The sequence below is a fragment of the Petaurus breviceps genome, unplaced genomic scaffold, assembly GCF_028583685.1.
Source record: "Petaurus breviceps papuanus isolate PSGF00001 unplaced genomic scaffold, PetGlider_PUasm1.0 37, whole genome shotgun sequence".
Lineage (NCBI taxonomy): Eukaryota > Metazoa > Chordata > Mammalia > Diprotodontia > Petauridae > Petaurus > Petaurus breviceps.
The window spans coordinates 19071146-19095837 of record NW_027186296.1 but is presented as its reverse complement, the minus strand read 5'-3'; the positions used below and the strand labels follow the sequence as shown (position 1 = coordinate 19095837).

Genomic DNA, 24692 nt, shown 5'->3' with positions numbered 1-24692 from the left:
AGCTGGTGCTCTTACTCGCTGTGCTACCTGGCCGCCCCCCATGTAGGAATGTTAATAGTTCAACTTTGATAAGTTCCTTATGATTTCTTTTCCCTGTTTACCTTCTCATGCTTTTCTTCCTTCTTGTATCTGAATGTCAAATTTTCTAGTCAGCTCTGGTTTTTTCAGCAAGAATGCTTGAAAGTCCTTTATTCCACTAAATGACCCGTATTTTCCCCTGAAACGTGATACTCAGTTTTGCTGGGTAGGTGACTCTTGGTTTTAATCCCAGCTCCTTGGACCTCCGGAATATCATATTCCAAGCCCTTCGATCCCTCAGTGTAGAAGCTGCCAGATCCTGGGTTATCCTGATTGTGTTTCCACAATATTCAAATTGTTTCTTCTTGGCTGCTTGTAATATTCTCTCCTTAATCTGGGAATTCCGGAACTGGCTATAATGTTCCTAGGAGTTTTCTTTTTGGGATCTTTTTCAGGAGGTGATCAGTGGATTCTTTCAACCTCTATTTTGCCCTCTGGTTCTAAAACATCAGGGCAGTTTTCTTTGAGAACTTCCTGGAGGATGATTTCTAGGTTCTTACTTTGATCATGGCTCTCAGGTAGTCCAATAATTTTTAAATTCTCTCTTCTGGATCTATTTTCCAGGTCAGTGGTTTTTCCCATGAGATATTTCACATTGCCTTCTATTCTTTCATTTGTTTGGATCTGTTTAATAGCATCTTGATTTCTCATGAAGTCATTAGCTTCCATTTGCTCCAATCAAATTCTGAAGCAATGATTCTCCTCATTGAGCTTTTGAGATTCTTTTTCCATCTGGCAAATTTCGGCTTTTTAAGGCATTCTTCTTCTCATTGCCTTTTTGAGCCTCTTTTGCCATTTGAGTTAGTCTATTTTTTAAGGTAGTATTTTCCTCAGTCAGGATGTTGACTCTCATTTCTAATTTTCTTGCATCGTTCTCATTTCTCTTCCTAATTTTTCCTCCACTTCTCTTATCTGCTTCTTAAGGTCCTCTATGGCCTGTAAACAGCTCATATTTTTCTTTGAAGCTTTTGGTGTAGGAGTTCTGACTTCACTGTCTTCCTCCTGTTCCATGCTTTGCTCCTTTTTGTCCCCAAAATAGGATTCTAATGTTGGAATCTTCTGTTTGCTTTGTTTCCTTTGTCTGGTCATGGTGCCCCTCAGTCACTTGACCCCTGGGCTTTTTGCCACAGTAGGACTCTGCCACCAGACAAGGGAGCTTTCGTCCCAAACGCTGGGGTTTTCTCAGCTGCCGGAGGTATTAGTTGGGTGACCTCTCTGAGGTCTCCACATGCTCTGGCAGGCTGGACACACACCCCAGGACCTCAACCCTGGACTGCAATCCAGATCCAAGCAGGTTAAAGCAAAAGCGATTACCCCTCAGACTGGTACTTGGTCCCCCTACACTCTGCAGGCCAGGAGCTGAAGCTGCCACGTGGCGCTGGCTGGCTGTGCTGGTGTCTCAGCCTTTCTCGCCCCGGGGGCAAAAGCCATGCACTCCCACTTACTGGGTCCCAAAGTAGAGACTGCACTGACCTCTCACTTTGTCCTTAGCATCTATGTGTTGACAAATCTGGAAAAGGCCACAGCTGCTGCTGATCTGGGGTCCCTCAGCCCGGAGGCTGGTGAGGCCCGCCCTGGGGCTAAAGCCTCAGGTGGGGCTGGCCTGGGCTCTCAGAGCACTGGGCTGGCTGATTCCTGCCGGCCTGTGGAATTGGCCTGCTGGGCTGTGCTCAGCGGGAGGTTAGCTTCTCTGTGTCATTTTGTGGGTTCTGCAGCTCCAAAGTTTGTTTAGAGTCCCCTTTTACATGGATTGGGGAAGGTGGAAGCCAGAGCCCAGCGGAGGTCCTGCTTCTACTCCGCCATTTTGACTCTGCCCCCCTCACAATGTCTTTTAAAGAAAATGCTCATAGTGGTGTGAGGTAACTATATATTCTATAGGTATTTTGTTTCTCATTCTTCTTGAACTGTGTTTTCCCATATAATTCCCCCTGTCTTTATCTTTTCTCACATTTTCATCGAAATCAAGTACCAGAATGTATGTTTATTTAATTTGAAGGGTCTTAAGGGTTTTGTAGAATTTCTCTCCCATTTCATCCTAGTCGACCTTTGATGGTACATAAAATGCAATTATTTTCATGGTTGTCTTTTTTGAAAATACTTTCCATTAAGTACTGTAATATGTAATGACAAGATAGCCCACAAAAAAAAAATTTCTCCTTTCCTGTTGGTGTACAGCAAAACTCAGTGTACCAATTCGTTTCTTTGCTTCTCTATAACTATGAACTCTTCTACTTAGCTGCAGCTTCTTTCTTTTGATTTACTTAATAGCAAGAATATCAAGATTGTATGGTCTCCAGCAGTGAGTCTTCTCAGTAGTTATTGGATCTCACATTTAGAATATCAGTTGTCAAATAGGTGGCACAATGGATAGAGTTTTGGGCCTGGAATCACAAAGACCCACCTTTGTGAGTTCATATCCAGCCTTAGACACTTATTAGCTATTTGACTCTGGACTTAATGCTGTTTGTCTCAGTTTCCTCATCTGCAGATAGATAGATAGATACATACATACATACATACATACATGAGCTAGAGAAGGATGTGGCAAACCAAAAATAATTCCAGTATCTTTGCTAAGAAAACCCCAAATGGGATCATAAAGACTCAGATAAGGCTGAAACAAATTGAACAACAAAGTTAAATTTAAGTTTGATGGTCTAAAAACTGTGTGATTCTTAGCCCTCTATGCTCTGTTTCCTACTATTCTGCCATTGTACTATTCTTCCACTGTAGGAAAGGGAACTGCACAGGACTGAGGGCCACTTTTTTTTGGTTTGTTTTCAGCATTTCTATGATCAAAAATATTTGTTACCAGCTAGTCAGCTTACTGATGATATGTCTCTCTGTATTTAGGCACATTGGTTTTGAGAAAGCACACTTATTCCGGAGCCATTCTCGAAATCTTTTCATCATGATAGAACTTGGCAGAGGTGTGGGCATATCCTGTGGGAATCCCGGATCACTGCTACCACAAAATGAAGTATCAGAGTAGAACTTCGTGAAATTCAGCTGTATCTAAATGTAGGGCATCCTTGATGAAGGTGTCATTAAGGAACAGTAAGCTTTTCTAAGCAGTATTCAAAAGTGGATCACATCTTTACCATTTCATAGTTAAATTTTAGATGTAGAGAACAAAATGTAAAGAAAAAAATTGCAACCTTTACATAATGGTTTCTCCTACCCATACATCAGTATTATTCAAGATTCTCTGGAAAATATAATATTGAACCCTATTTCATGATTCTCTGATAATTAATGTCAGGTGAGGCATAAAACAGGTGGAGGTATACTTACCAAAGTTATTTCCTAGTGTGATGAAGGAGATCTAGAACAGAATCCAGGTTAAAGAGGGATTATTAATGGTGACTTTCACCAGATGGTCTTATTCGTGGATGGCATGTTGCTGATGGCAATTAAATGCCAGATCACTGCAGAGCCTCCTGGAAAAAAAAAAACAGTAGTCACTTAAAGGACTTTGGCTTATGTGTTCACACAGGTGATAACTTAATAAAGGATGTATATTGCTCAGGTTTCAGCACACATTTGTGTGTATAGATTCATTCATTCATTCATACAGGTCTCAGGTTTCCCATGAACATAAAGGCCAACGTAAAGGCAAAAACGTAAATTCTTTTCAGTACTGATATTTTACTGGTATTACCATATAGCAGTGAGACAGGGAACACCATGGCTTCCAAAGAATTAGAAGTGAGCATCAAAGAGAGGCATGTGGTGAATGTGAGAAGACTGTAACACAAAACCAATGAGGTTCTACAAAAAAGAACAGGCATGAAGGATGTCATCAAGAAATTATCTAAGAAGAAGAGAAGATGTATTGGTCAGAATGTGATAGTGAGGGGTTATACAGATGGAAAGCTAGAGTGCTGTACTATTACCTTGTTGGTAACTGGAGAAATCAAAGAAACCTGCAGTATATAGGGTAGACTTTCTCTTCTCTACCCCTTGGTTAATTATTTTGGAGGATAGGGACAAGAGCTACACTAGATGGACAGAAATAGGTGGGTGGCTATCCTTATTGTTGGAGGGAACTTCTGAGTTAATGAGATCATAGTTACATTTAAGAGTATTTGAATAATTAGTCAAGATTGCTTAATATATCACTAAATTCTGGAACTTGAAAATCTAAACTCTTGCTTTTAACTACCCCTATGTGGAAGGAGACAATATACCATTGACTTAATTGACCCATTACCATGTTGACAATGTATTATTAATCATTTAAGAAGACTATTGAAAATTTTTTTTACTGTCATCATTATTTATCACTAGATTTTTCTACTTCTGTGTCATAATTTTTCAGTTTCATATCTTATATTTTTAGTTTGTTTTTTCCTTCAATTGATTATACTTCTTGACAAATGCTTTATTGTTTCCTTGGAATTCACTTTGTTTGCTTTATTTTGATTTTCCTAAGACTTTATCAAATTGTATTTATAAAATCCATTTTTCCTATAGTTTTTAGCTAATACCAAGTAGACATAATCATTCCATTTGACCTGCAACATTAAGAAGGTCCTGCTAATATTTTTCAGTGCTACCTTCTCTTTTTCCTAGCTATCCCATACCACCTTGAATTGCTTTCCCAGTTTCAGTAGTATGAGTTATACACAAATGTATAGCTTCAGTGTTTCAATGGAGCTTTCTTGCTGCTCCTCACACAGAACATTCCACCTCCCTCCATGCCTTTGTATAACCTGATCTTTATGCCTGAGATTAACTCCCTTCTCAGCTTAAATTCTTAGAATTCCTAGTTTCTGTCAAAGCTCAGTTCAAATACCACTTCCTACATGAAGGTTTTCCTGATTTCCTCTAGTTGCTAGTGCCTCCTTCTCCCCCTAAAATTATCTTTTGTTTATGTTTTTATATATTTATACATGTACACTGCTATCTATTCTAATAAATGGAAGCTCCAGGAGACCACAGACTGTTTCAATTCTATCTTTGTAGAATATTAGAGTGCCTGGCACAGAATAGATGTTTAATGAATGTTTTTTGTTTGGTTGCTCCATGTCCTCATTGATAAGGGTTTTCCTTTCTTAAGTGCAGATTGCAAACCATTCATTTCTCCTATCCTGTGAGATTCTTGTCAATGTCTTCCTGTAAATTTTCCATGGAGAATCTACCTCATATTCTAGAGATGTTCCTCTGGTTCTTTTAATAATGTCACAGATATCAGCTAATGAAATTTGGTTCGTTCTTCTCTTGTCCCTTCTCTCACTCCATGACTAGTCTACTTCTTTTTCTACCCATGCTTGTCCTTACTGATTTTTTTTTTACACTACTTCTCACATACAGATCATTGTTATGTATTGTAACTTGCTTGTTCCTGATATGTTCTTCTTTTATAAAGATGAGAAAGTAATATATGGGTCAGTGGTTACTGATGTCTTTTCAATTATTTATTTTTTGTGGGGGGAGGATAAAAAATGCTAGCTACTATTAAATACCATCCATGACTTTTTATTTCCTTAAAACTTTTCCTTCTCTTAAAATTCTTGTAGAGTGATGTCTGAATACCTTTAAAATTTTATTATCTCCATCATTAATTTCTTATGCATATATTTGGTCTCATCTAGCTGTTTTTCATGAATCAAAGGATCATAGATTTAGAACTGTGTAGGTACCTAAGAGATAATCTGGCCTAACCCCTTCATTTTGCAGATGAGAAAACTGAGTCCCAGAGGGGTGAAATAACTTGCCCATAGTCAAGTAGCAGACAGACTGACATCATCTTCTCAAATGCTGTTGGTACTTGATGGTGGAGTACAAATGCAGTGGTTCCATTTTCATTGTTGATGAGACTAGATCACCATAGAAATGCCAGCAGATCTGTTCCATTTCATTTCTATTTGTTGTCCTTCTTCCAGTGTCATCTACACATGTTCTCCGGATGATCTGGCTTAGCTGGGTCTCATGCCAAGCTCCCTACAGGCACGTTTCCTCCTCAACTGTCTTTCGCTGTTTTGTGAGGCAACACTGGTCGTCATCTTCCGTCATTTTGCAAATGAGCTTGTACTCTAACCTGGTATTGCCCTTGGCTGCCATGTCTCTGCTCTTGGCAAGGAGATCAAGTGTTTCCTGGGTAAGGCGGTTTCTGGGCTCTTTTGACCTCCTTATTGTGGCAACTGTTTTGCATCAGTTAAGCTTCTCAAAGAAATGATGTTGCAGTCATTGTCTTCACTTTTTTTCCATTTCCCTTTTTTTTAGAAGTCAACTACTTATTGAAAATAGGTCGTATTGGGGCTCCTGTAGTATAGTTGTATAATGTGTCTTCACTTTTATCTTTTCTTTATTTTTGACCTTTGTTATTTCATACACTCTCCTTGCATGATCCCTCCATTACAACCAAACTGAGCTATTAAATGTTACTGAACTTGACACTTCATCACCTATCTTTGTGCATTCTTATAAGCCATTGTCCATGCCTGAAATGCCCTCCATCTCCATCTTTACCTTTTGGAATCCTTGTCTTTCTTAGGTGAAGCTACCTCTTCCATGAAGCTTTTTGTTCCCCCAGTTGCCTTAATTTTCCTCGTACTGTACTTATTTGTGTACTTATTGTAACTCCTCAGCAGTAATCTCCTTGTGACATTCTACTCTTAAATACCTTGTACATTTTAGGTTCTTAATAAATGTTTAACTGAGTAAAGCAATTCATTTCAGAAAGCTTATTCTTAAATGATTCCTATATTGATAACAAGTTATTTCCTATCAAGACTTAGTTTTTGGAGTTGGGTTGTTTTTTTTTTTATGATGTTGAATGTTTACTATACCCAGTGTCTTCTGGTTCATTTTTTGAAGAAAGTATTCATGATAAACAGACATGAAGATTCTGAATAAACCTCTTTTATTTCTTGTAAATACCTACGTCCTCTGTCACCACCTTTGCATTTTAATCTTCCAGGGTAAAGATTAACATCAACTTTATTTGGAGGATCTTAAGTTCTGAATAGAATTTCTCAACTTTTTCATCTTATGCTGTAGATTTTGGCATGTAAGCGATGATTACCTTCATGGTAGTCCTTTTTATCTATGTACATTGTGAGCACTGCAAGGTGAGATAGCCAAATATCTGTTTTCTTTGAACGTATGATGTGATTAGCTCTATTATCTGCTTCTTGAAAGAGAGCCTGTATGCTATTCTTTCCTTTAGCTATAAACTCTTTGTTTTCTGGCTTCATTTGCAGTGAGAAGGCCATTATGGACATAATTTCCTCCAGCGGCATACGTGATTGGTGGGCAAATATTGCATATTGTACTGTGAAATTGGTTAAATCAACGTTTTCAGGCAGTTGAGAAAATTGAATGATCTTTGCCCTATGTCCCTTCCCCACCACTGTTCACCATCATTGTGGAAGCAAAAGGTGGGGGTTAGGATTGAAGTAATTATGTTCCAAGATTTCTCACACACTCAGATTACTGTGAAATGTGAGCAAAATTGGACTGCATTTGTCACAACCATCATGGCTTGATTTTCCTTTTATTCCATCTCATTTCTTTTAGGCTCTGGGAACATATGCTTTTCAACTCTAGAAAGGTGTTGAAATTTCAAAACTAAAACTTAAATTACAGTTCTGTTCTGTGGACCACCTAGAAGCCATTTGACACAAAGTCTGGTATCATCTAGTAGCACTTAACATACTTTCCAGTGCCTGTTTGTCACTCTCTCTCTTAGTTTGGTGCTCTTGCTCAGCATCCAGTCTATGCTCCCTCTACTTTTTGATCTTCTCTCAGCATCACTCCTTTCTCCCCATTGACATTTGAAACTTCCTTTGATACTGTTCCTCATTCATGTTTGTCATTTGGGTTATACTATTTTAGACTCCTTTCTTATTGGTTTCATGCATTTGAAACAGCTTAGTCCTGACCTATTCAAACAAGTTATTGAAAATGAAAAATGAGTAATGGACAGTAGCAAGGATGTTGACGCTAATTACAATAATTTCTCATGGAAGGTTTAACAGATATAAGTCAATTGCCATATGAAGGAGACCAAAAGAGCCTAAAAAGCACTTCAGTCAAAAGATACTTGACTTGCCAAATGGAGAGAGATGATATCCAGAGGCAATTCTTTTTTACATATAAACTAATTTCTAAAATCTTGTGAAGAAGGATAATGGAAGATTATGAGTAGTTTTTTCATATAAAGCAGAGAAGCAATGGAAAGTAAAACCAAATTTAGAAAAACTTGTTCGGAAAACCATTTAAACAAAGTATTCCCAAGGACATTTAAGAATGAAAATGAAGGATAATGAACAGAAGAAAAATGGAAAAGATTTTTATGACAAATTGTTTTCACCATCAAAGTAATAGAGCTGCTCCACCTGGACTGTAATATCATAGTCACAAATGTGCCTGTAGAAGAGGTAAAAATTGGACTAGGAGAACAAATTTGGGGAAAGCAACTAGATTACATCAACAGTATAGAGTAGAGATCTGTGTTGAAGGTAACACAATTTTAAGGGCATTGAAAGTTTAACTTATATTGTGTCTGAAGGAAGGGAAGATACCAAAGGAGAAGAAAAAAATTGGACATTATTATTTTTTTTTAAAGCAATTGGGGTTAAGTAACTTGTTCAAGGTTACACGGCCAGTTATTTTGTGTGGGTGCCAAACCGATCCCAGGTCTCCTGATGCCGGGGCCGGTGCTCTTACTCACTGCCCCACCTGGCCGCCCCAGACGTTATTAACAATACTGAAAAAAGTCCCTGACGGGACACTGACAACTACTGACCTATTTGTGTACTTTCCAATATGTAGAGAGTTTTTATTAGCCTTATCTATACATGTTTTTAGAGCACAACATTCTCAATGAGGATATTAATAATAAACCGGCTAGCTTTTGCAAGCAGTATTCATTCTTTAGTGGATCACACCTTTGTTATCACACAGTTGACTGAAAGATGTTCAAGATACAGAATCCTGCTATGCTTGTCGTTTGTTGATTATTTAAGAAAAAACAACTTTGTATTCAGTAGAGCAGAGCACCAACTTAAAGATTTTTTCCAACAGAGTTTCTCCTATCTATCAAAATCATTCGCTGTTCTTAGCGAAAAACATATAGCAGCAGAAATAAACTTGTTCAGTGACTTTCTCATCATAAGCATCATACTAGGCATTAAATGTATACTCATCACAAGTGTTTACCTATGTGATGGAGAAGATTGAGAGCAGAGTTCAAGTTGAAGAGATATTCCCTCTTGATGGTCACCAGATCATAGATTTAGAGCTAGAAGATACCCAAAAAGGTCGTTGAGTTCAATCCCATTACTTTATAGAAAAGGAAATTGAAGTTTAGAGAGATTTAAGTTATTTGCTAAAGGTCATACAACTAGTAAATATCTGAGGTAGTATTTGAACCCAGGGATTCCTGATCTGCTACACCACCATCATGTTTGCAGATGATGTACTGGTTGCATCAAGCCTGGGAACACTGAAGACCCTCATAGGAGAGAGTTGTAACCACTCAAAAGTTTGGATTGATCCATCTACATAGGAAAATCAAATGGATAAAAAACTATCTTCAGATAGTTGATGACATACAGTTGGGTAGACTGGAGTATATATGTATATTTGGGATAAATAGGACAAATGGACAAAGAATGTGGCACAAAATTAAATAGGGGAAGAGCAGGATGAATTGCCTTCAGGAAATACTAGAGCTCTTTTAAGGACTTCAAACTTTCTCCCAGGAACAAAAGCCCATCTTTTTATTACCAGTAGGCTGTCTACTGGTATTATATGGAAAATGTGGAACATATTAGGAAACATGGAGCATGGTAGTCTCTGATGAAGTGAAAATGAGTTTCACATAGAGAGAAATCAGTGGAGAAGCAAGTGGTGAGTGTGAGTAAGCTACAACATATGGTAAATCGGGAGCTTTATAAAGAAGTGCTGTAGTAAAGGAAATGTATGTAAAAGGTAAGGTATGATTGAAAAAGAGTTTGGGCTGGTTATGTGATAAGGGCCAGGTGTAACCAGTGCACAACCCGAGTATGGCTCTTTTTATCCTCTTTATGTCTCGAAGAGGTTAGGAAGGACACCAATATATTCAATAGTCCCCCTGTGGTATACTTGTAGGAGGACATGGACAAGAGTTATCCAAGAAAGATAATAGAGGAGTGACAGTGTCCATTATTGAAGGGATCATCATGAGCTCATGGATCCATTTGAGTCATTTGAATTTTTGTTGCTTTATACTGATGAATAATTCTAAGAATGAAATTGGAGATATTAGAGAATAGCCTTTCAGATATGGATACACTGCAAGCCAAAAAGATTCATTATAGAGTGACTCATAAGATCAGGTTGGTTGTCTCATGGCAAACTTGCAGTGCCTACAGAGACCTTTTTAACAGTCACATCAGGTACTTGCATCTTCAAGGATGAGGTCAGGTGTAAAGTTTTTTTTTCTTTTTTTGCCTTTTGGAGGGCAATTGGGGTTAAGTAACTTGCCCAAGGTTACACAGGTAGTGTTTTTGTGAGGGTCGTAAGCGTCTGAGGCTGGAACCGAACTCAGGTCCTCCTGACTCTAGGGTCGGCGCTTTACTCACTGCGCCACCTAGCCGCCCCTGTAAAGTATTTCTTTTGAATAACAGTACTTCTTGTCTACTTTGTCTGGTTCATATTACATAGGCTTATAGTGCAATATTGGGAAGTGATAGGATATCAGAACTCACATTGGTAGTAGCTATTAGGTAGCCGGGTAAGATTGAATAAGAAAAGAGATGTTTACTAGTTGAGTCAATATGAAGTTCTGCTGAATATTGTGGTGATGTGCTTGTTAGCTGGCATTGATTTTAAGGGCTGTGTAATTTTCTAGATAATTAGTCAACAAGCATTTCTTAAATGTCAACAAGCATTTCTTAAATGTCTTCTATGGGTCAGGCATATTGAGAGGCAATGGAGATAACAAAGACCAAAGAGAAACTGTTCTTGTCCTCAAGGAACTTACAATCTAGCCCAAGGAGACAACATGTAAATATATAGGTATATGCAAAATAGACACAAGGTACTTTTTGAGGAAAACTTAGTAGCAGATTAAGGGATCAAGAAAGATTTCATGGAGAAGATGATTCTTGAGCTTAGCTGTGAAGGAAAGTAGGAATCCTAAGAGGTAGAAATAAGGAAGAGTACCTTCTAGGTATGGGGGATAGCTAATGCAAAGTCACAGAGACAGGAGATGGAATGTAAAATGTGGGGGAAAACAGTCAGTCACTAGATCAAAGAGTATGTGTAAGGGAGTCAGATGTAAAAGAGTGGCAAGGTAGAAAGGAGCCAGGTTGTAAAGGTCTTTAAAAGCCAAGTGGGATTTTATTTTTGATCCTTGAAGTAGCAGAAAATCAATAGAATCAGTTTTTGAATAGTGACATGGTCAGACCTACACTATTAGAAAATCTCTGGTAGCTGGGTTGTAGATTAGAGTAAGGAGAGAGATTTGATGTGAGAAGGCAGTTAGGAGGCTAGATAGCCCAGAGGTATTACTATCCTGAGCTAGGATATTAACGGTAAATGTAGAAAAGGATGGATGTGAGAGATGTTTTGGAGTTTGTCAGTTGATTAAATATTTGGGGTGAGAATGACCCCAAGGTTGTGAACAAAGGTGACTGGAAGCATGGGGATACCCTTGGCAAAAATAGGGAAGTTTGGAAGAGGGATCAGTTTTGAGGGAAAGATATTGAGTTCTATTTTGGATTAGTGGACATCTAGTTATAAATATCGAATAGACAATTGGTGATGTACTTCCAAAGAGATACTAGAGTTGACTGTATTAGTTTGAAAGTTAAAAACATAAAGTGTAATGGTTAATTTATGGTGTAAAATAAAATTCTCTTCTATTGTGCTGTAATATATTTCTTTATTTCTCTAATATTCACAAATTGGGAATGAATTTTTAGTAAATTAAGGCTCTATATGTAGCTTGGTGGTGAAAGATGATCATTGATAACATTATTATTTGCATATTTTCCTTCATAAGTTTTTCTAAAAAATAAAAAGATAGGTTATGAAGTTGTTAGAATATTTGCCTTTGTCTAGTGGCATATCAGAAACCTTAATTAATCTTTTCAGTTGTCATAGTGATTACTGACAAAGTTAACTGTAATAGAAACCTAACATGTCTTACTTAAGATTAGGTTTTTGTGAAAGAGGAAGGTGATTTTCAAATGACTAAAAGGTGAAGTTTATATATAAGATTTTCTTTCTAATTACAAGTTCAAATCCTTCTCCCAACATTATACAACAGGATTAAGTGTACATTGGGAACTGTAAAGCCATATATCTTAATCTGTGGTTGGAGGATGTCAGAGGGGAACAGAGTAAAGGAGAGAAAAGTAAGAACTACTTAGTGAGGAGTTGTTGCCTCTTACATAGTCAGTGGCAAGCAGTTGGCATCTCTGTCAGGGATGAGATGTGCCATACTGAGAGAATAACCTTATTAGTGACAGCAGTTACTTGTACAAACCAGGGAAATTGTGTGTGTGTGTGTGTGTGTAGTTTATGAGGGAAAAATATTTTTACTCACTTCCTCTGAAAATATATGAGTGCAAAGTAAATTCTGGGGACAATGACTAAATTTGATTTGAGGGCTCAGGAAGGTAAGTGGAAAGTAGCAGTTCTCTTTCTCTTGGACTTGAAATGAATAAAAAGCAAAAGACAAGTAATTTTTAAATTTAGCAAAGCTTCTGATACTATGAAATAAATTCTCATGTAGATCATCTTAATTATAAGTTTATCTCTAAGAAACCTTGCTTTCACTAATTATTGTTACTGTCATCTACTGTATTTATTTTAGCTGTTTGATAGAGCTAGCATCTTTGCCATAATTTGGAAAGACCTTTTAAAATGATGAATACTTTCATTATCATCACATCGTAGAAGCCTCATGACACTTAATATGTTTGCTTTGGCCTAATGTTTTGTTATAGTTGGAGAAATAAACTCTATTTCTAATTGGAATTAGTAGTAGGAAAGTTTTGAATGTGGATGGGAGCAATTTAGAGAAAGCTAGAAAGCCATCTTTCAGCTCCAGACTTGGACAAGTGTGGTTTTATCTAATTTGAAGTGTTATGAATTCCCATTTATTAGTTAATCTATACTAAAATTTAAATGGCCACATGAATTCCAGAGAGAGTATATATCATTTTTGAATCGCCAAACCATCTTGTTTCAATTCCTTTATTATTAAGAGTTGCCTTTTATCAGTTATTGTAAAATGACTGCACTTTACAAAATAGTTCTTCCTCTCCCCTGCCTTTTAAGTTTAGAGAATTAACTTAAAACTCTCATTAGAAAATTAATCCTTGGCAGTATTTTAAGACATAATTTTCCTTCTGTCTTGGTAATCATTTTTTTAGTTTTGTGACCTTTGGTTCAGATCCTATATCAGTCATGTAGATAATCAGTTAATCAACAAACATTTATTAGTCACCTACTCATGCTGGAGATACAGTACAAAGAATGATACACTCATGGAACTTATATTCTAATGAGGGATACCAGGCTTCAGAGATATATATCTGGATCAATTTATCTATCTAGTTTCTGTGGCTTATTTCTGGGCTATCTTTGGCTTTATATAATCATACTTTTTATTACTGAATCAGACCAGTGAATATTTATGTTCTTAGATTTTTTTTCATGGTGTAACTTTAGTTTGAAACTTCCTCCCTTCAAAAAAAGCCACAAATGGGCGAATATATTTATTTTTCTCTTATTTATTAATTACATGTAAAAATATTTTAACATTTGTTTTTAAAAATTTCGAGTTTCAAGTTCCCTCCCCTTCTCCTGCACCATCCCACTCCTTAAGAAGGCAAACAATTTGATATCAGTTATATACTACAGTCATGCCTAACATGTTTCCATATTAGCCACATTGCAAAAAAAAAAAACCAACCAAAAAACCAGACCCCCAAAAACCCCAAGAAAAAGAAAAGGAAGTAAAAAAGTGTGCTTCAGTCTGTATTCAGACTCCACCACTTCTTTTTCCTCGAGATGGATAGCATTTTTCATCATAAGTCCTTTGGAATTGTCTTGGATCATTCCTCAGAATATCTAAGTCATTCACAGTTGATTATCATACAATAGTGCTGTTACTATGTACAGAGTTCTTCTAGTTCTGTTCACTTTACTTTGCATCAATTTATTTAAGTCTTTCTGAATTTTTCTGAAATCAGCCTGCTCATCATTCCTTTTTTTTTTTTTTGCAAAGATAAATTTTATGTTTATTTTTATTTTACATCATTCATTTCCACAAGATTTTGAGTTACAAATTTTCTTCTCGTCTTTCCCCTATACATCATCCCAAAACAGTGATCTTGCTGTATACCCCCTCCCCTAATCTGCTCTCTCTGATATCCTCCTCCACCCCCTCTCAGACTTTCCAGTAGGGCAAGATGTGTCTCTATACCCCAGTGCCTATATATCTTATTTCCCAGTCTGCTCATAATTTCTTACAGCACAATAGTATTCCATCACAGTTATGTACCACAACTTGTTCAACTGTTTCCCTATTGATGAGCATCCTCCCAATTTTCAATTCTGATTTGTTTATACAAAGTTATTTTTCAACTTTTAAAAATACTTTTCCACAAACATTTTGTAACTTTTTCTCTAATCCCTTTTAAGTCAAATTTGCAAAGGAACAAAGATCTTTAGATGAAAGTCAAGAATTGTATCCATTTTAATGGCAGTCATTGAAAATAGTGGTAAAACTAATTGCAAAGATGAAAGCTTATGAATTGTTCCATGTGTGTTTTCTGATCTCAGAAATTTCTAATATAAGATTATGTTCTAAAATATTTCCTTCCTGTAACCAGCTAAAGTGGAAATTCCTTTTTTATATGCATGTAAAAGAAATCAAAGCCTGAATAAATGCGTTTGAAAACATCAGTAGCTTTACACTTGGTTACTCCTGCCCTATATTTCATTACTCTTATTTTTAAAAGAATTTCTTCTTGAAATTTTCTTAAAGTGCTTCGTGATACAGCTTAATTATAGTTTAAAGGGCAAACAAAAATAATTAGAGAATTCAAAATATAAAGGCACTCAGTATTTTCAGTTTTATCTTTTGTGAATTAAATCTTAACAATTGTCAAATACTATAGTAGCAGACTTGAGGCTAAGCTTGTTGCTACAGATACGCCTTTGAACAGCAAGGTTGAAATGTACCTTGTTTATTCATTTTCTTGAAGTGCATATGAGGTACCCTCTTCTGAAGTAAATTCTTTAGCCATTATTGCCCAAGATGTTCTCTGCTGTGAACAATAGTAACTTGGAGTTTATTTTGCAGACCAACTGTGTATTATAGTTTATCACAAGATTTTGTCTCTTATAAAATCTTGCCCCATGACATTTAAAAAGAAAATCCATTTGGAAACAGTTTTATGTGCAGATTCTTTTAAGTGAAGCTGGTAACATTTTTTTTGTTGTTATTTCTTTTTAAAGATACAGTTTTCTTTTGGAAGTAAATCACCAAATTGATTTTGGTGTTTTAAGTTTTTGTTTTTGGTAATTGTGCCTATTGATAATACAGTTGCTATATTTCTACTGTTTTTCATATAACTAGAATTAAAATTCCTATTTATGGCACTATAGTTTATTCTTGAAATGATATCATCCATAGGATTACCCACTGTCCTAAAGAGTGTGTACTCCATATATAAGAGAGTAGTGTGGTGTGGTGGTTAGAGAATTGACTTCAAAGCCAAGAAGACCTGGATTTAAGTCTTTTATCAGACACATCCTGACTGTTTGATCCTGGACAAGATACAACCTCTCAGTGCTCCAGGCAACTCTTGTAGACTGAAAGTTACAGAGAAGGTGTCTTCCTGAATTGGTAGAGGACTTTTCCTTGAAATCACAGATTCAGTCCCTTTCTCTGTGCCTGTGACTGAGTGGCTTCAATCCTTTAAGGATCCATTATTCCATTGGTTTAGATATTCTTCCACTGATGAAATTCATAACCCCTTCATGACTTTACAACAGCCTGGTGGTAATAAGCCTTTTTACTTAGCTAGCCTATTTCTCAAATGACTACCATTCAGTCTGTCACTGGTCTTTGGTACACTTTATTTGAATCTGTGTGTTAGGTTCTCTCACAGACACAGAGGTGGGAGGTACAGCCTTCATCTGATGGAGTTATATTGTGAGTGAGTGAGAAAATAGTTTAGTAATAGTGATAAGGAAAGCCCCATGGTGAGAAGTATTAAACCTTTGTCAGAGAGGTTTGGGGAAGTTTTAAACTATTTTTTTATTCTTTTAATTGAAGTGATGGTGTTTTTGCATAATCTGATCTCAGCTATAAAGACTTAAAAATAAGGTTAATTTGTATATTTTGCCTTTGGGAACAAGTTTCTGTCCATGAACTATATCATGTAAATCCAAACACAAGGAGAAGTTATAGCAAGAAGAACACTGAATTTGAAAAAAGCTTATTTTTTTTATCTAAGTTTTTGATGTTTAGATGCTTATTGACATACTTTTGAATTCTTTCTCCAGTAGTGGCTACTGAGGAGGTGGTGACGGCAGAATCAGTAGATGGTGCAATTCAGCAAGTTGTTAGCTCTGGGGGTCAGCAAGTCATTACAATAGTTACAGATGGAATTCAGCTTGGTAATTTGCACTCCATTCCAACAAGTGGAATAGGTCAGCCCATCATTGTGACTATGCCAGATGGACAACAAGGTAAGTTAGTTCTCTATTATCATCATTAATTAAGAGGGAAATTTTGGAGAACCTCCAAAAGTCATGTGTTTGAGCTTTGTCTTGCATTGTATTCTTTTTTTTTTGACAGTGGATTTAGTAATAATAATTGCTACCATTTATACATAGCTCCTTAAAGTTTTCAAAGCGCTTTACAAATATCATCTCATTTAATCCTCACAACAGCCCTATGAAATAGGCCCTATTATTATCCTCATTTTATAGAAGAGGAAACCAAGGCAGACAAAGGTTAAGGCACTTGCCCAATACCACCCAGCTAGTAAAAAGTATCTGAGGCCATATTTGAAATAAGTCTTCCTGAATCTAAGTCCAACACTCTGTCTGCTGCTTTAACTTCCTAATCACATCTTCTGTATGGTAATGTTAAAATTTCTTTGCTTTCAATGAATGTGTTGACAGTGGGGAGAAATGAACCCAAAAGTGTGCCATGTGGCAGAGAAGTCCATTTTTGTGGTTTAATACTTGCCATAAACCAGTTAACTGAGAGTTGGCTTTAACTGGTATGAATTTTCTAGACTATTTTAAGAAGTAGTCTCCAGGAGAATGGTCTGATTCTAGATGTAGAAGATTTATTTATTTAGGCCAGACCTGTGGTTTCATTGGTATAGGAAGTACTTGGTGAGGATCTTACTCTGCCAGTACAAATTGGCTTCTCTTCTATAACTTAGAGTTTTTTTTTAATAAATATTATCTCTTTTTAAAATTTTATTTTATTTTATTTTTTGCTTTTTGTAGGGCAATTGGGATTAAGCGACTTGCCCAAAGTCACACAGCTAGTAAGTGTGTCAAGTGTCTGAGACCGGATTTGAACTCGGGTCCTCCTGACTCCAGGGCCGGTGCTCTATTTACTGCACCACCTGGCTGCCTCAACTTAAGAGTTTTTGAGAGTTGTTGGAGGCACTGAGGTTAAGTGATGTGCCCTGGGTCACAAACCTAGTCTGATGAGAGCAGGGACCATCTTTTTCTTTGTGTCCCCAGTACTTTGTAGTGTCTGGCACATAGTAAATGCTTAATAAATATTTATTGACTGACTGACAGAGATGGAACTTAGACCCACATCTTCCTGACTCCAGGGCCAAGTCTTTTCCTTCTTTCAACAAAAAAAAGCTTATATTTTTTAATAAGTACATTGCAGTAAGTTAAAACAGTTTAGGAAGTAAAAGGCTAAAGTCAGGAATCCAGCATTTTGAGGCATGTTTCTCTGTAGTCTAGAATATGTGAATAAATATTTTGAAGTTACATACATGTGTCAGTAATTTTAAGGATAATTTTATTTTTACTAATATTGTGATAAACATGCCCTGAAATAATAAACATGTACTACTTTCATTTCAGTGTTAACAGTACCAGCAACAGACATAGCTGAAGAAACTGTTATAAGTGAAGAACCACCAGTCAAGAGACAATGCATTGAAATCATAGAAAATCGTGTGGAATCAGCGGAAATAGAAGTAAGAAGTCTTTTACTCAGTGTGTTTTACGAGGGCGGTCATAAGAAAACTCAGTCTTTTTTTCTTACTTTTTGTATTTGTCACTGGAAGTTTTCTGTTGCTGTGGAGTGAAGTTTGATAGGATTGTCATTCTGTCTTTACTATACTTTAGCCTTTGCTTTTTACAACAGAATTTGTTTACAATAGTTGGTTAGCATAGGATCTTTGGTGTGGTCTTTGGTTTCTGCATTTCATCCCTGCATTAATTCCCTAATAATCTCAAATATATTCATCATTACAGGTGTGAACAAGAGATGATGTCTCTCCCTATCACAAAGAGGATATTTTCCTGGCTTCTTTTAGCGATCCCATGCTGGGTCATCACATTGTTTTGGAGAAATTCTGGAGAGAACAGCCAAAGTAGTTTGAGTTTTGTCAAATTGATTATTTAAACAACTGGTTATTTGCTAGTCATCTAATTAACCTAATTGTTTAACTGAACTGAATCAGTTAACTTTCAAAATAGAAGTTTATTCAATAGAATTAATCTCATAAAATACTGGATTTAGAGCAGGAAGAGACCATTGAGGTCATCTGTTCCAACCATCTCATTTTGCAAATGAGGAAACTGAGGCCTAGAAATGGTAAATGAGCTGCCACAAATAGGGTATTATTTTATTTCTTCAAAATAGAAATTGTTAGGTAAGGTGTAGGTATGTAAGGGTCTTGATTATTAAAATAATTATTTTCTTCCCTTTTATTATGTAGTATGTATCAGAGTGCTTTTACTTTTGTAACTAGTACATATAAATTGTATAAAATGATGCCAAATGAGCAATTTTTATAGGTATGTGGTTATAACAGATTTCTAGTTTTATATGATCTACCTTTATCTTTTTCTCTAATAAAAAACTTTTTTTTAACTGATTGAATTTCTTATTTAACACAATTCCATTCGCTTCAGCATGCTGCCTTTTCTGTAGGTATTTTCGGATGCAGTATAATATTTTACAAATTTTCTCTCTTAAATGAATATTATCAATATAATCTTAAATTTCCTTTGAATGCAGTGAGGAGACATTATAAGCTCAGTGTATATAAAACACTGATTAAGACATCGGTAATGAAGGGTTTTCTTTGTCACTAACTTAATGACTTTACAAAATTCTTGACTAGAGATTCCTCCATTTTGAGGTTAATATCTTTAGTCTAAATATTATTTAGAGATGATATGAAGTTACACAGGGTTTATGAGTGAATGTCCATTGAGACCTTTTAGATACACGTAAACAAGCTCATTTTTTAATTGATTTGTTATTAAAGAAAATTATAATGACAATGATATTAAATCAAGGTGTTATGAGTACCATGGAATAAGTTTTGAGACTTTAGTCTGGTATTTTCCCATTTATTTAGTATCAATTCTTTGTACACACACACACTCATACACACCCGACAAAGGCACCCATACACAATTAATCATAGAATTTTAGAATTGGAAGGGTCCTTACTGACCATTTAGTTGAACCTATACCCAAAAGAAATCCTTCACTATAGCAGACCAGTCAAATGGTTTATCCATTCTCTGTTTGAAGACCTCTAATGAGGAGTAACCCATCGCTTCTCTAGGCAATTCTTTTCAATTTTGGCAAGTTCTAATTGTTAAGATGCTTTTCCTGATATTAAAATCTAAATTTGTCTCTTCCAGTTTCCATTCATAGCTCCTGGTTCTGCCTTCTGGGGCCAAATAGAACAAACATACTTCCTATTCTGTATCACAGACCTTAATACTTGAACACACTTTAATGAGATTTCTCCAGCCTAAATAACCCTAGCTCCTTCAACCGATACTCCTACAACATGGACTCAAGACTCTTCATCATCCCGGTTACCCTCTTCTGAATGCTCTTCAGTTTATCAGTAAAATTGTGGCCCTCAGAACTGAGCACAATTCTGCAAATGTGGTCCGAGTAGGCCCAAGTTCAGCAGGCACAGAAGCCAGGATTCTTTTTTTTTTTTTAATTGAGCAATCAGGGTTAAGTAACTTGCTCAAGGTTACCCGGCCAGTTATTTCTGGGTGTGGTTGCTGAGTGTCTGAGCCCGGGATTCGATCTCCAGGTCGTCCCAACACTGGAGCCGGTGCTCTTACTCGCTGAGCCACCTGGCCGCCCCTAAGCAATTGGGGTTAAGTAATTTGCTCAAGGTTACACGGCCAGGTGTTTCTGGGTGGTTACTAAGTGTCTGAGACCGGGATTCGATCTCCAGGTTTATCTCAACACTGGAGCCGGTGCTCTTACTCACTGTGCTACCTGGCCGCCCCGGAAGCCATGATTCTTAATGAAGCCCAAGGTGTCATTATTTTTTTTTTTTGGTTGCTACGTCACACTGTTGGCTCACATCAAATTTTCAGCCTACTGAAATCCCCAGATCTTCCAAATTGCCTTCTGAGCATGCCTCCCCTATCTTGTACTTTTGAAGTAAATTATTTTGAATGCAAGCTTTAGACTTTTATCCATATTAAATTTCATATTTGATTCAGCCCAATGTCCTAGTGTGTCAGGATCTTTTTGGATTCTGATCCTATCATCATATGTGTTAGCTTATCTTTCCTAGCTTTGTGCCTTCTTAAACCTTGATGAACATGCCATCTGTGTCTGCCTCCAAGGCATTGGTATGTCAGATAGCACAGGAGCAAAAACAGATCCCTAGGACACTCCACTGGAGACTTCCTGCCAAATTGACTTTGAACCATTAACCACTACTCTTTGAATTCAGTCATTCAGTCAGCTCTGAATCCATCTAATTTATTATGCTGTATTCTACATCTCTCCATCTTTTCCACAAGAATAGTATGAGTACATTTTCAGATGTTTTACTAATGTGTAAACTATATTTATAGCATCTCCCTTATCTGTAAAGTTTAGTGACCTTGTCAGAAAAGAAAATGAATTGATCTTGAACTTGTGTTGGCTCTTTGTAACTATTGATTCCCATTTGTATATTCACTAGCCATTTCCTTAATGATCCATACTAGATTTTCCCTCTAAATAAAAAGCATATTCACTGACTTAAGGTTTGAAGACTGTTCTCTTCTCTTTTTTGGAAATTGGCATGTTCTTAAGTATTAGTGCTACCTCTCCCATTTTCCATGATCTTCCAAATAATACTTCCACTGCCTTAGCAATCACACATGTCATTCCGTTCATTACCGAAGGATGTAGTTCATCTTGACCAGGAGACTTAAATTTATCAAGGACAGGTAGGTGCTGTATTACCATCTACTTATCTTTGGGTATTAACTTCCCATCAGTTATTTATGATTGACTGAAAAAACATTTATTAAGCATTCATTATATGCCAAACATTGTGATAAGTGCTATACAACAAGTAATCAAAGTAATACCTATCCTTTGATTCCAAATCCAGTGCTTTTTTCACCATTGCACTACTCCGAAAATTGTACTGAAAAATTATGCTTTGAAGGAATTGGTGGAGCTGTGTGTTTTTATGCATGCCTGAATCACAAAGGAATAACATTTTTTTTTAAAGCAGTTGGGGTTAAGTAACTTGCTCAAGGTTACACAGCCAGTTATTATTTCTGGGTGTGGTGCTGAGTATCTGAGCCCGGATTTGATCCAGGTCATCCCGACACTGGAGCCGGTGCTCTTACTTGCTGAGCCACCTGGCCGCCCCAGGAATAACATTTTTAAAAATCACAGGGTCATTGAATGGAGCAACTGAGATAATAAATTTCTAAAGTGCTTTGCAAACCTTAGAGAGTGATATAAATGACAATTGTTAATATTTTTTTTACTACCATGAATACCCCTCTCTGTCTCCAATACCTATGCAGATCCCACCCATTCTACATAAGGTAGGCCTAGCACAAATCCTCCTCCTCCATGAAGCCTTCCCTAACTGCTGAACTTCTGAAGCACCAAGAGTCTATACCACACTAGTTAGCATTTTATACACTGCCCTGTCCTATTGTTTTGTCTATGTTAGTTTTGTCTCCCTAACTAAATTGTAAGCATTTTGTGCACAGGGACAGTGTCTGATGTTATTTCTGCATCTTCTGCCAGGCCTAGAACAGCACTGGACTCACAGTAAGGGGTCAGTAAACATTTGTTGGTTGAGATAGAAAAGAGCAGTATTCCCGTATTTGCCTTTGCTTATGGGTCAGATCAGTTTAGTCCAGTCACCCCCGGCCCTTATTCGTCCTTTCTGTGTGAAGGTGCACTTGGCACTGTACTCACTGATGATTACGTAACCTAGTTTAGATTTATTTCTGGTGCTTTGGATCTTTTGCGGTTACATGTTACGTGTTAAACATTTGCACAAAGATTGAAAGCTTTTTTTTTTTTTTTTAGGAGAGAGAAGCACTTCAGAAACAGCTGGATGAAGCAAATCGAGAAGCACAAAAATACCGGCAGCAACTTCTAAAGAAAGAACAGGAAGCGGAGGCCTACAGGCAGAAATTAGAGGCCATGACCCGTCTTCAGACTAACAAAGAAGCAGTGTAATCGATACGGACGACATAGATTGATTTTACCTTGAGTCAAGAAAAAGAGTACAATCTTGAACTGTATACCCCACATAAGTGCGGTCATGGGGATCCAGCATAGAGAAAAGAGACTTATAGGTTGATAATTGGACTTAAGCCATGAGCTCTGAATTTTCTTGTAACATAAACTATGAATTTAGAAGTTGTGTGAAAAGTATTTAAAACTGAATTCTGTAAATAGTTGGTTTTTTTTTTTTTACAGTTCCAAAATGAGTTGATAAACGATGGTTGAAGAGATCCAGAAACATAATAAGCCACTGTTTTTGTGAATTCCTTTTGATTTTAGTATGAATCTTAATTTCTCAGAAACAGAACAGTTTTAAGGGTGATCTTTGTTGATTAGACCAAATATTTACATAATAATTATGTGATGGACTGATTCCGAAATTATTTCTATAGGTATTAACTAGGCCTCTACCTAAAGAGTAGATTTCTCTAAGGAAATCTTTGTATAGCTTTAAGTAGTTGTCTCAGATTATCTGAAAACATTTTTTAGAAAGTGAAACTTTTATATTTGTTTAACTTCAGCTATATCTGAGTAGATTTACCTGTATATGAAGCAAATATTTTTAAAATTTTCAGTTTGTACATATTCTGCATGTTTTTATAATTTCAAAGTGCATCACTTGCATAGGTATTTTTTTGCAAAGATGATGAAAGTTATTAGAAAGAAAAAACTTTTTAGTCCATAGGTCATTGAAATTAAGTAAGCTAGCAGCTGGTTCTACTGGAATGACAGTGTTCTTGGAAGTAGCAGTTTGCAATGTAACTTAAATTTGCAAACCCTGTATTCTTTTAAAATTTCACATAGGGGACTTGAAACTTTGTACTCAGTGCCTTCTATCATGACTTCCACGTGAAAACATTTCCAGGCACTGGATTGTAGGATAATGTTTTTGGAAAGCTCAACACAGGTGGGTTTCTGAAATACTCTCAAGGCCTCATTTTCCCCCAGGAAACTAGAAGAGCCAAATATTATCTTGGCTATTCTTATGAAAAACATTTGCTTTTGGATGTAGGACAAGAACTTTTCATACTTCATTGATGCCACTGTTGTCTAGCATTATTGCTTTTCACTATAAAAACAGATTGTCTGTGCTGTGACTTGCTCTATCATAAAACTGCTAAATTCTGTGATAGGCAAATGATTGAATTTTGACTTTATTGTTCACTTTTGGTTTTTTTTTTCTGGTAAAACTTAAGTTCAGGCCTTTTTTTTCTTGCTTTGCTTTTCTGTTTCACTGCTTTATGAAAATGTTTATCTAAACCTAAAAATCCTCTAGATAACCTATACTGTATAAGAAAGAAATTACCCTTAAAACTGTACTCTGGTCTACTTTTCTATTTTACAATTAAATATCTTTTTCCACATATGTTCAGTGTAGACTTAATTCTCTTTTGGTCTTACTTCATTCATACATTAAAAACTGTATGTTATTATATATCTGAATCATAATCTATTCTATTAAAATACTGTATAATTTTCACATTGTGTCTTAAAAGAATCTCCCACATAAAAATGCCAGGTATGTAACTTTTTGGATCTGACCATTCCTCAGGAGGTTGTGGTTCCTTTCCTGGAATTACATTATATTTATTAATATAATAAAAATATTTATGAAATATGAATTAAAAAGTTTAGTAGCTCTATAGAAGCACTTTTAAAAAGATCTTAGATTGGAGTGAATTTCAGAGGCATTGAGATCTCATGAATGAGACCTTACAGCTTCCATTCTTCTCATATTTGGTATTATATGTTTCTAAAATTGTCTGCAATATTTCCATATATACCAGTCCATATTTTCAATACTGGGCAGCGAGGTGGCACAGTGAATAGAGTGCTGGGCCTGGAGTCAGGAAGACCTGAGTTCAAA

At 36.4% G+C, this 24692-nt stretch overlaps 1 protein-coding gene across 7 annotated transcripts in view; it reads left to right on the top strand.

Moving 5' to 3' along the window:
• The window catches only part of GABPB1 (GA binding protein transcription factor subunit beta 1), a 78145-nt gene extending 53840 nt beyond the window's left edge, over positions 1–24305 (top strand). For 4 of the 7 annotated variants that reach the window (XM_069098036.1, XM_069098038.1, XM_069098034.1 and 1 more), the window contains exons 7-9: positions 16600–16785; positions 18160–18275; positions 22625–24305. In XM_069098036.1, the coding sequence (XP_068954137.1) occupies positions 16600–16785; positions 18160–18275; positions 22625–22777 (455 nt within the window). In that variant the 3' untranslated portion in view covers positions 22778–24305. Of the gene's footprint in view, positions 1–16599; positions 16786–18159; positions 18276–18555; positions 19178–22624 lie in introns of those variants that run through there. The other 3 variants (XM_069098039.1, XM_069098035.1, XM_069098040.1) reach the window with 2 other exon arrangements.
• The last annotated feature ends 387 nt before the right edge of the window (positions 24306–24692 follow it).